Source organism: Lutra lutra, chromosome 8 (assembly GCF_902655055.1).
Source record: "Lutra lutra chromosome 8, mLutLut1.2, whole genome shotgun sequence".
Lineage (NCBI taxonomy): Eukaryota > Metazoa > Chordata > Mammalia > Carnivora > Mustelidae > Lutra > Lutra lutra.
The window spans coordinates 117,627,619-117,639,822 of record NC_062285.1 but is presented as its reverse complement, the minus strand read 5'-3'; the positions used below and the strand labels follow the sequence as shown (position 1 = coordinate 117,639,822).

The 12,204-nt window shown below is 48.8% G+C and overlaps 1 protein-coding gene across 1 annotated transcript; it reads right to left on the bottom strand.

Annotated features, from left to right (window-relative positions):
• Positions 1-7,284: 7,284 nt before the first annotated feature.
• SOCS2 (suppressor of cytokine signaling 2) lies at positions 7,285-11,736 on the bottom strand. The gene is given in 4 exon segments (XM_047742356.1): positions 7,285-8,782; positions 10,433-10,694; positions 10,696-10,772; positions 11,524-11,736. Coding segments are annotated over 4 exon segments (846 nt in total). The 5' UTR covers positions 11,573-11,736; the 3' UTR covers positions 7,285-8,324.
• Positions 11,737-12,204: the final 468 nt, after the last annotated feature.

The following is a 12,204-nucleotide window of genomic DNA, read 5'->3' as shown; positions in this document are numbered from 1 at the left end:
TGACTGACCCCAAGACAATGATTGGCCTTTAGCTGCTCACAGGTCTGTACCTACCGACCTTTCTCCCACATTTCCTCACAGAAACCTGCGAGAGTTCCAGGCACTTTGGAGGCCATCTTTGAGATGTTAGTCTGATGTCCTTCTGGTGTGGGCCTCCCTTAAGTAAATCCCTTCCTTGTTTCACTACCCCTCCTCTCTTTGCCTTTGGATTTTGTCAGTGGCGGGTGGCCGAACCTAGTGTGTTTGGGACCCCCTGAGCCAGGTGCTCCCACACCCCTATGCCCCAATTACAGTTGTAGTTCAAGTTTCTGCTCCTCACCACCTTTCCTGAGAATGGAATCAGCCAAGTCCCCCAGCTTGCCCGGTGTGGAAGCCAGCCTTCCAAGGGAGGCATCCACATGCAGGACCTAAAGCCCCAGACTCCAGGGCAAACGTGAGCCTGCACATGGGGCAGGGGGCCAACATCTGTAGCCCTCCCTATCTCCTCCCAGTCTTGTTTCCTCCTCTCCCCACGCCTAGCAGCTCACACCTACCCAGTCTCCTTAACTCCACTCTTGCTTTGTCCAGAACATTTTCCAAAGGGGCTCCAGAAGCATGACATAAAACACAAACCTAGTTTAGTTACTGCCCCTTTCAAAAGCTTTTATCCACAGCCCTCCAGATAAATCCCAAGCTATTAAGATCTACAAGATCTACCCTGACTCACCCCTACCCTCCTGTCCAACCTCTCAGAGAAACCACTCCCTCACTGAGGAAGTCTGAAGGCTCCCTGCTACCTTCCAATGAGCAGACACAAGGCACCTTCCCCTGAGGTCTTCTCCAACCCCGCAAGGCAGGGTGATGACACCTGGTCCACAGATAACTATTATTGCCCTTGACATGGCATTTTACAGTAAACCATTCAAAGAATTTAAGCTCCTATGGAATGTGGGATCCTGAGACACAGACCTTGGGCTCAACAAAACCTGGGTTCAAACCATGACTTCACCAGTTCTTGGTCAAGCTATTTTCTTTCTCCAAGCCTCAGTTTCATTTGAAATAAATGGGGAAATACATACCTTACTAGTGTGTTGCAAGGGTTAAATGGAATAACAAGGCAAGCCGTAGAACATACTAGAACATACGAGATTGTTTGCTAAGGATTATTCCTCTCCTCTCCATCTCTCCTCCTGGGTATCAGAGCTCAATCACACAAGAACAGTTTTTTACTCTTTTGTATTCCTCATGAATAATATAGCGGGCATGCAATAAATGTTGGCAGAATAAAGGGGAGAGGGAGGAAAGAGGGCTGAAAAGGGAGGGAGGGAAGAAAGAAGGAAGGAAATTCAATGAAATGAAATGAATGAATGAATGAAGCTAGAAGCAAAAAAGAGACACTGATCTGTTAGAGCTAAAAGAGCTATTTTATACATTAGTCATAGGACTTTAAGAATGTCCTGTTCCTCCCTACACCCTCCTAACTCTGCAAGGATAGCGGCAGGCACTACTGTGTCGGTAGGAAAAGATATTGAATCAAGAGACTAGCCAATCTACCAGGAAACAATGAAGTTCAATATAGGATTGGCAAACATATTCTTTTTAAAAGATTCCATTTATTTATTTGAAAAAGAGAAAGCTTGAGCATGATGTGGGGGAGGAGGCAAAGGGAGAAGCAGACTCTCCCACTGAGCAGGGAGCCCCACACCGGACTTGATCCCAGGACCCTGAGATCATAACCTGAGCCAAAGGCAGATGCTTAATGGACTGAGCCACCCAGGTGCCCCACACATATTTTTTTAAAACGCATTCCTCAATTTGTTCATTCCCGTTCTGCTCTAAACACTAGAACTCTTACAAAGGAGGATACAAATAAACTGATCTTACTCTAGTGAGGTCTCAGTTATAGAGGACAGAGAATACCTCCATCAGTGATGTTGTTAAACCAATCACGGGGGAGGGGGAACCCAATTTGTTTTGTCTGCCAATTTCTGCAGCGTAACCCACTGAGGCTGATTTCAATCTGCCAATGATTTACTCATAAGGGTAGAGCTCACAGAATCCCTAAGTACAGTGGACAAGCCCCACCTTCTCCCTTCGGGATGCATTCCCAGACCCCCAGTGGATGCCTGAAACAGGGATAATGCTAAACCCCACCTCTGCTAGGTTTTTTCCTACACATACATACCTACGATAAAGTTTGATGAGAAGTCAGGCACAGTAAGAGATGAACAATAAGGATAACACAGTGACAACAATATTCTGTAATAAAAGTTGACGTGAACACGGTCTCTCTCTCTCAAAATATCTCACTGTACTCACCCTTCTGGTGATGATGGGAGATGATAAAATGCTGACGTGAGCAGAGGAAACAAAGCGAATGACACGGGCATTGAGGTCATGTTAGGCTACCAGGGACCTTCTGACCCCACGTCAGAACAAGGCTCATCTGCCTTGGGGACCGCAAGGGGTCATGGGTAACAACCACAGCCCACAGCCCACAGCTAAGTGCTGGATAAGCAAGGACGACTGGATTTAACGCCAGGCTCTCAGGAGCCCCAGGGCGGGCCACTGATTCTCCAGCCCCCTTGCCTTCCTCGCGCCTTAGCCACCCTTGCTCATTAACAGCCTCACAGCCTGATGGCTGAGGAGCATAATAGGAGAGATCAGAGAAGCAGCTGATTTTTCTGTCAGTGGTTCTAGCAAAGCAGACTGAATGGGGAGGAAGTAGACACTATTAGCTAGAACGCGTTTATGGGTTTCTATTATCCCCATTCTCTCTGCCCCATATTACTGCAAGTAAGTGAAAGCAGATGCCCTAATCAAATGTGCAAAACACAAATACGCTTTCTGACCAAATACCGACTCAAAGGCCACAACCTGGAAATAGAAAGGAGGAGAAGACAGCTATTTCGGAAATCTCAGAAAGGTCGAATTCATCAAGATGGCACAGGGGATGTTAACATGGGATTTTCTCTGGAAAGAAACAACATGGAAAGTATTTTTTTCTGAATGTTAAAGATCACAGCAGCCTTCTGGACCCAAATCTAAACAGGAAAAAGTGTACCAAACTAACAAGGGAAAAAATGTTTGGCAAAACATATATTTTTGTCTTAACGCGGTTGGAGACCGGGGAGACTTAGAAAAGTTTTACGAAGTTCTGGGATGAAGTCTCACCCTCTCTGCCACAGGAAAGGGGCTCCTTGGGTGGTATTTATGCTTAGACAGAAGGGGAAGGCGGCCTCGCACTCTGGATTGCCCTCCCCTTCCCTGGGTTTCTAACAGAGAACACCCCACGGAATACTTCACAAAAATGTGCTCCTGATCTCTACGGCAAGGCAGTGTTCCTCCAAGCAAGGGACGGAGTTCAGAGTTAAGAGTTGTCTATAAAAGCGGTTTTCTTTTTATGGCTCAGTAAATGTTTGTTGATGTGAACCCCATTCTCTGTGACCACACTTGAAGATCCAGTCTGATCCAAAGCTCCTGAAGGCGTAGGAAGGAATCTCTAGGTCTGCTCCAAGATTTCAGCTTCCTTACTATCTAGGCATTTGGGATTTCGGGGCTTTTGGCATCCTAGGGTCGTGACAGCTGGTACTCTAGTAGTAAAGTTAAGGAGCCTGAACTCAAGCCACATAGAAGAGACAGTAGAAGAAAATCGAAATGTGAAGGTGAGAATATGAGGAAAAAATAGGCCGACACAGGAGGAGAGAAACAAAATGATCACAGACTCATTCTTACAGAGGTGAGGAGGGAGGGAGGGAGGGCATTTCCCTTCCATTCAAACAAAGGGAAGTTTAACAATGAAGAAGGAGCTCCACTACTGACATTAAAAACAAACACACACACAATGCCCATAACAAAAGTGTGGCATCTGGGGCTCCCTACTTGTTCCACAACCTGAAAGGAATCAGAGATTGGGAACAGATTTAATCTTCAGGTATTCTAAATCACCGGATTACCCAACTCAAGGAGAATATAATTGCCCTCTTTCACTGGAGTAAATAAGGCTAGGCAGGGCTGAGTCAGATGAGCTAAAAGACACATTTATGACACAAGGGGGAGAGAGTCAGGCAGGAATTCACTGTGCCATCATGCCCGGGAACAGGGGGAAAGAAGAAGGGGTTCCACCAGTGAGGATTGGGGGGTCACTGGGCACCCACAGCTGCATGAGAATCACAACACAGCATGGATGACAGGTTTTAGATTTTAAAACCACAAACAGATTAGAAGCGTAGAGGGGTTAAAATCAATGCCGCACTCTTATGTGGGTCGAGACATCATGAAACTCCGCAGAAGCTTTCCCCAGGGTTGGGGTGGAAGGAGCCAAGAACTGGTATTATCTCACACAGCATTCCGAAGGCCTGTTCTAAATTTTCAGAGGAAGAAAAATGTGATGTTAAAAGCACTAGAGGGGGGCGCCTGGGTGGCTCAGTGGGTGAAGTGTCTGCCTTGGGCTCAGGCTGTGATCTAGGGGTCCTGGGATTGAGCCCTGCATCAGGGCTCCCTGCTCAGTGGGGAGTCTGCCTCTGCCTCCTCTCCCCTGCTCACGCTCTCTAATAAATAAAATCTTAAATATATATTTTAAAAAGGCACTTGTAGGGCTTGCAAGGTAGCAAAGAATACTGAGCATTCACGCACAGGGTAGAAGGATGCAGCTTTTACAAATATGTAAGCCGAGGTTAGACTATCTGGGCTCCAACACCAGCCCCTGCCACTGAGTTGCTAAACTGTGTTGTGTGTGTGTGTGTGTGTGTGTGTGTACGTGTGTGTGCATGTAGGGATAAGTCTCCTGACCTCCCTGAGTCTGAAAAGCCTTCTTTGGGAAAACGTCAGAACTAAAATATAGGATCTGAAAAGTGACTTCAAGCTTTAAAATTCTAGGAAATAAAAAATTGGGTGAGGTGACAGGCCTCTTAATAAATGAAAGGCCTGGAACGAATGACAACGCTTTTTTGCTTTGAAGCATTAGAACCCAGACCCGACCCTGACCACGGAGACAAGACAGGCCTCGGCCCAGCTGTTCGATGGAACCACAGTCACTCAACCCCCACCACCCTGTGCCTAAACCGACAACCGAGAAGGGCACGGCGTGGTCTCAGGACATTCCATCCCTTGGATTATTTGATGACGTCTCTGTCTCCTACCCTCCTACCAGGGTACAATTTTCTAAAAGCAGAAAAAAGTCCTTCCCAAGAAAATAAACACTCCAAACAACTGTCCCATTCTGTTACCTATTTGGATTACATAATTACTATGAAGTCAAGACTTTCTTACTGACATGCCAAAAAAGAACTCAGCTCATAAGCTAAACTGCCTTTTCTTCACTGTCCAAAGCTCTAAAAAAAAAACCCAAGTCCCTAAAAAGCAGACCCTGGACCCCACTACGATGAAAAAAATACAAAAAAACCAAAAAAACTCCACTACCTCAAATCCACTCAGAGTGGAAACTCACATCAAAGTATTTTAAGTCCATAGAGATAAGTAAGTTCTGTCTACTCTATTCTTTTAATGGTAACAACCATAATACATACCCTAATCCCCCAAATGCCCTCCAGAGGAAAAAAATACTGGCGATTTTTCCTGGGTCTATTGAGGATAATTTACTCAAGTGTACATCCTAACTTCTTGGTTCGACTATCTGTCGAATGGGGCTAGCAACAATTGGTAACTGGCAGCGTTTTCCAGCAACAAAGTAAGACAGTTAACCCTCTCCTGACTTACCCCCACACCAGGAAGAAAACCCCACCAGGCCAAGTTGATGGGAATCCCGCAGAGTACATTAGCTAAGGTACCCATACTCTTCCCGGTTGAGGCAGCAGTAAAAAGGAACTGAGGGTTCCTTTTACAGCCTATTCTCCTGTTCTAACTTGTTCGTCTGGATCGATGTAGAAACAGCAGCAACTTGTTCTTCATAATTCCTCTCCAGGAATAAAAAGGGCTAGGATGTTCCTGGAATACCTCCCCACTACAAATCAGAAGGTGTACCTCCTGTGATCATTGAACTTTGCTCATTCCGACGGGGTGAAGATTAGATGAGATAATGCATGTGAAATGCTGACCGAGAACTTGACACACGAAAAGCTCGATACATAAACAATGTTCAATACATAAACGATGTTTATAATTACCACCACCACCACCACCACAACACAGCCAAACAACCCCACACTCCCCTATCCTAAAAAAGACGGTCTCCGGATGCTTATCAACTTACTTGGAACAGGGAAGATTGAAATGTAAGGTAATTGTTCCACAGCCCAACCCAGAGATAGGGTTTGCTATCTTCTGGTTTGCTCATAACTAGCCACCTGCTAGTTAGGAGACCTACGAAGACCTTGCCATGGTCCCGTGAGTACTCATACCCCACTAGTCCGTCCAACTCTCATCAGTGACAAGGATCAGAGAGTCTGAATCAATGAGAACAGAAATGCAAAAGACCTTAAAGAAATTCCAAAGGCCCTGGCACCAATCCTGTGGAGAGGTTTTGCCAGAAAAGTCAGATACCCCATACTGAAACAGGGCAAATTAGGCACAGAATCTGAAGACCCTGATGAAAAGGTCCCCATCATCAACCAGACCCCAGAAATATCCCTCCTCTTTACATTTTTGGCTACAAATAAATTCTTCCAAAGGCACACCTAGCAATCTTTTGTGTTTGGCTCTGCTGCTTGGACATGCATAGTTATGTTTTCCTTACAGGCACAAAACCATTTTTCAAAAACTTCATGAAAATATTAATATTTTCATGATTTGGGGATAAGCAGATTTTACTATAATTTACACCCGAATTTTCTAATTCACTTTGGGGCACACACATGATCTGCAAACATTCACTTTCCCAATGACAGACCAGAGTATGTAACTACGCAGGACATTTTTTTTTTTCAAACGTGGCAAAATGAATACTTTCTGGAAAGAGCTTCATCTGCAACAGTCATGAGACTGTGTGACAAAAAAATAAATAGCCATAAAATTTCTAATTTTGATTTTGTATTAGGCCTACTCAACCCATAAAATACTAGGATGTGTCACAATTTTTGTAGGTTTCTAAACCATGTTTTTGGAAGCACCCGGGGCATTAGTGTGATGCCTATTCAATGTGTAAAAGACCAGGCCACTGGACAATTCTTATACTTTCTAAACCGTCCTTTCCAAAATGCAAAATGCGGCCCATAACTCTAGAGAAAGGTAAATCATGTTCTACACCTTGCTAAATATTTGGTTGATTTCACGTGACCTAGGTTTTCTTGGCAACTATTACCATGAACGTGCCCGTTCTCTACAATTCAAAGCAATAAGTGCAACTTGTAAAAGTCAAGGTTTTTCTTTTTATTTAATACATTCTAATCAAATAGTAACAGCAGTAAATAAACACTTTGAAAAAAAAACAGGCAGGTATCCCCCTATATCTGGAAGAGAATTAAGTCAAAATATTCTACATGGTAGAAGGGAGACAACCGCTGATGTCCATGGTTAGACAATTCAAGGACAACTTGAAAATTTCTACAGCCATTTCCAAAAAGTCAATGGCAACAGGTGGGGGACACAGCTACTTGAAAGGATCAAATGTCCGTATCTACATGGTTTTGTTTTCAGGGATTGAGTTGCACCTGTAGAGCACGACATTCTTGTCTTTAGCCTTAAAGGAAAAGACCAAGTCTTTTCCATGTGCACCAGTTGGAAATAGTTCTGAGATAAGGCTCCCTTAAAACAGATTATACTACAGTACTCATTCACATGAGAGAGTTCATACATGTAGTAAGAAGTCAAATACAGGATTTCATGGTCATTTTTTTGGTTGATTCGGTTAATTGCATAAAATGAAGGATAAATACTCACAAGCATATCTGTTTAACAAAACTCCTAGGTACATCAAGAACGTAAAAAGAGAAAATGGCCTAATGGAGACTCTGACCACCGGGCATCTAAAATTGAAGCTAAGCCTGTGTTAGCTGGGGTTCCTTCCACTGCTTCCTTCCATCCTCCTGCATCCCCTTCTCTCCTTGCTACCGGGGCGTGGACCTTTGACCTACTAGAGAGGAACCTCAGAAAGGTGAAGTCTTCCGAGAAAACGTTCCTTTCAGCCTTTACTCGGGACACTGGATTCTAATGGAAAAGGATTAACGGGTGGGTCTTGGTCAGCCTTTACAAAGGTCAGCATCACTCCCGTGAAAATCTCTGGAGGAACTTTAAAAACCTAGCTACCTCCGCACCCATTTAAATTAGATGGACTTCAGCTGTTTTGAGAATCCCGAGGAGTTATCCAGAGCACTCAAGTTTTGGTTCTCTTTGACATAGCTGCATTCGGAGAGACTCTAGACGAGGCAAGGTTAGAAAGACAGAAACACTTATACCTGGAATTTATACTCTTCCAAGTAATCTTTTAGTCTCGTTGGTAAAGGCAGTCCCCAGATGGTACCGGTACATTTGTTAATGGTGAGTCTACAGAGATGTTGGAGCGGCCGCACGGCTGTGTAGAGCGGTTTGGTCAGGTAAAGGTGGACGGTGCCGTTCCGGGGAGCTTCCGGGCCCGTCCGCTTATCCTTGCACATCTGAACATAGTAGTCAATCAGATGAACCACACTGTCAAATTGTTTAAGCTTGGACTTGACACATATGATAGAGTCCAATCTGAATTTCCCATCTTGGTATTCAATTCGCAGATTAGTTGGTCCAGCTGATGTCTTAACAGATATTGTTAGTAGGTAGTCTGAATGCGAGCTATCTCTAATCAAGAAAGTTCCTTCGGGTGCCTCTTTTAATTTCTCTTTGGCTTCATTAACAGTCATACTTCCCCAGTACCAACCTGGGGTTTTTGTTCGAAAAGAAAAAGGAGAGAGGGTGAAATAGTTATTATAAGGAATTTTTTGAAAATAGGGTCAATACTCGGCAACAGTTTCTCTAGCTCTAAGTAGAAATGGGTGAGGGAAAGTTTCCCAGAGACTAACACTTGGGGGAGAAATTTAATGAGAAGGTGGGTCCATTTTACCTTATGAACCCACACTGAGAGTCCGTTTTCGGTTTTAAAAAGTTAGCTTTCTGTAGCTGTTCTTTACATTCTCTGAGCATTTTTCTCATGAAACAAAACATTTGCAATGATGACAAAGCAGGATGCTTCTAGCACTATTCAAGTGAAATCAAAGTAACTTAGAAATAAATCAGAAGTTAGAAATAAAAGTCATGCCCTTACAAAAGTGGAAGGCCCGACTCCAGTAATTCCGACAGGGTAAAAACTAAAGAACTTTTTGGAAGGTTGGTGTCCACCGCCCCCTCTCCCCGTATCTGTTCTGGGCTGCATCTCAGTTCAAAGCCCCTGGAAAGCACTGCTATTTACGTCTTTTCAAAGTGCAGACCCCGTACGACAGCTTCTGCTTGTTGCTTTGATTAAAACTGCCTTACCAGGCATTGAGAAATGAGGGAAACCCCAACTGATAATTAGTACTTCAAGTTTACAATCTGCAACTCTTTCTCGGACTTTGCCCTAATCCAAATCACAACCGTCAGTCTCCCCAGCATTCTCGATTTGATCTGCCTGCGCCACCTCAGGGTCCACCCCGCTTTCAACAGGGACTTCGAGACACTCTGCATAAGAAGTCTGACAGTGTGCTCCCCACCCCCGCCCGCAGAAAACTGCTCAGATACTTGCAATCCTCCGGCCCCCCGCGGAGGGAAAGCCGGTGGTCGCACTCAAAGACCGGAACTGCAGGTGACTTTTCCCTATTCCCAGGGCCACCAAAACTTCAACTTTGCCCCAAACGGAAGCTTTGAGGATCCAGATTTTGAAAGCTTGCGTAGTTTGCCAGATTTTTTTCTTCCAGACCCGAGCGAGCCCCGCAAAGCGCAGGACTGCCCTTGAAACCAGCAACTCCCCTGGGCGAGCGGCTGCTGAAGGCCGCGCCCTGCGCAGTGGCTCCGCCGGCCGCTTTCCTCCCGGCTCTACGGCAGCCGCCTGCACGGCAATCTGTCGGTCCTTGGAACTTGGCAGCCAAGATCCCGAGCAGCCTGGGCTGCTCGGTTCGGGAGCCGGATGCAGCTGGAGCGGCGGGCAGCGCAGCGCCCACTCGTTCCCCGCGGAAAGGGAGGCGCCTGGCACTTTCTCCCGCCAGGGTTCAAGCCCGTGCACCGACCCCGGAGCGGTCGCGGCAAACAAAGGTTCCAGAGCCCTATGAGATTATTTCCAAGAAGCCCTTCTCGCGGTCAGCCCTTCCCTAGGCCTCCGAGTCCCTCGAGAACCACTTTTCTTTCGCATTCCCCAGGACGCTGGGCGGTGCGTGCATCCTCTCCGCGGATCCCCTGCCCCGAGGCGGGAACGGGAACCGAGGGGCCCTTGTTCCATCCCATTCTTTGCCCCCATCGCGGCCCCGCTTCCAAGCCGCGCTCCCCGCCAGCAAAGCCTGCAACCGCGTCTTTGGAGAAGCACCCCTCTCACACGCGTGGAGGCTGATCGGCTCCCTACCTGTTTGACTGAGCTCCTGTAGGGCCTTCGCCAAACGCGCCGCCTCGGGGGACGGCTCCTCCACGGATCCTGCGGTCCCCCACTGGCTCTGCGTCCCTTCCGCGCCATTCCCGGAGGGCTCAAGGCACCGCAGGGTCATGGGAGAGGGATCACCGCGGCAAAGACAGGTGGCCACCCGCGATGGGGTCAGAGGGGGCAAGCGTCCTTCTTGAAAGTCAGTGTCTGCGGGGTATCCGAAATGGTGGAGGAGGAGGGGATTGGGGTGCTTGGGGTTCTTCCTCCCCAGGTCCCAGTGGACGGATGGCAAAGTACCCCGCAGGCGCGGTCACCCAGAGTTTGCCTGCAAAAAGAAAGTATGGGGTTGGGTCAGTCCAAATTGGACCCCTGCGGCTGGGGTGTGGGTGGGGAAATAGAGACGTGGAAAATCCCGGGGACGACTCCGCGTCTATGCTCCTGCACCATTTAACCCCAAGCATCCAGGGACTGCCCCGGCCCCGCTGTAGAGAAAGGACAGAGAGCAGGGATCCAAGACGCAGGAGTTGCGGAGGGAGAGGGGGTAGGGAGGGACAGGATGAGGGTGGGGAACAGGGTGTCTACCAGCCCAGGGCTACTGGCCGAAATCGCAGACTAGCAGAGCAGAGTCACCTGTGGGTAAGGTGGTAAATACGCCCTAGTCAAGGACAAACAGAAAAATTGTAAAGGAAAGAACAGGAGACATCCCCAAATTTGCACTCCTGTATCTCACACTCTGTACAGCCCTGGGGCTCCGGGACGAAGCACCCTGAGCCGCCAACCAGCGGCGCCAAGGTGCGGAAGCCGCCGCACCCTGGCCCGGAGGCTGCCTAGCTCCCCCTCCACCAGCTTACCGGTGCCCGCGTGGGGCGGAGGTGGGGGGCGCCGCCGCGCGCAGTGGCGGCCGCTCTCAGGGCCGGGAGGCGGTGGTTGCTATTGCTGCCGCCGCCGCGGGCGCTGTCGAGGAATCGACCCAAGCGCTCAGCCCTCGCGGGGGCTCGGAGCTGAAACCCCAGCCCGGGCAGAAGAGGCGGCAGGGAGCGCCGCGACGTGTAAGACCACGATCGCCGAGCCCTTACCTCGGCCTCGGCCGCCGCCTCCACACCAGGCAGCCTCCCCAGCGGACATGGGGCGGGGGACCCGGGAGGGGCCCGGGAGAGGAAGGGTGTCTGCCCGAGTTTCCCCTGTTGACTTTTAATTTGGGAACGAGATGCCTGGGGATGCGCTCTGCGGCAGCCAGAGTTCTATGCGCGGAGAGCAAACAAAAGCGCCGGGGATCATAGCCTGGAACCCCCGGGCTCCGAAATCCCCCACCCCGGGCAGCTGCTGGCTTTCCCTCCGGCGGCGACCAAGGGGGTGGGAAGAAGAGAGGGAGGAGGAAGGAGCTAGGGCGGGAGGCAGGCGGGCGGGGAGGAGCGGCAGATCAGGTTATTAAGAGGATTATTAATTTGGATGGCAGTTTGGAGCGGGGGAGGAAACTCCGGAGACTTCCCGACGCCTAGAAGGAGCCTAAGAAAGCAGGCAGTAGCGCCCGGCCGCGGGACAGAGCCGAGGCTCGGACTGCGTCCCCGGCGGTTTGGAACTGCGGAAGCCCAGGCCGCCCGGCGCTCGCGGCCGCGCCCCGGTGCCCTCCCCGGCGACCCTCCTTGGGGAAGAGCCTTCGGGCTCCCCGGACCAGTACCTGCCGCCAGCCCCGGGCCGAGCTCCTCCGGCACCCCAGCTGCGGGCGCAGGGGATCCTGAGGCGGTGCGTGCGGGGCT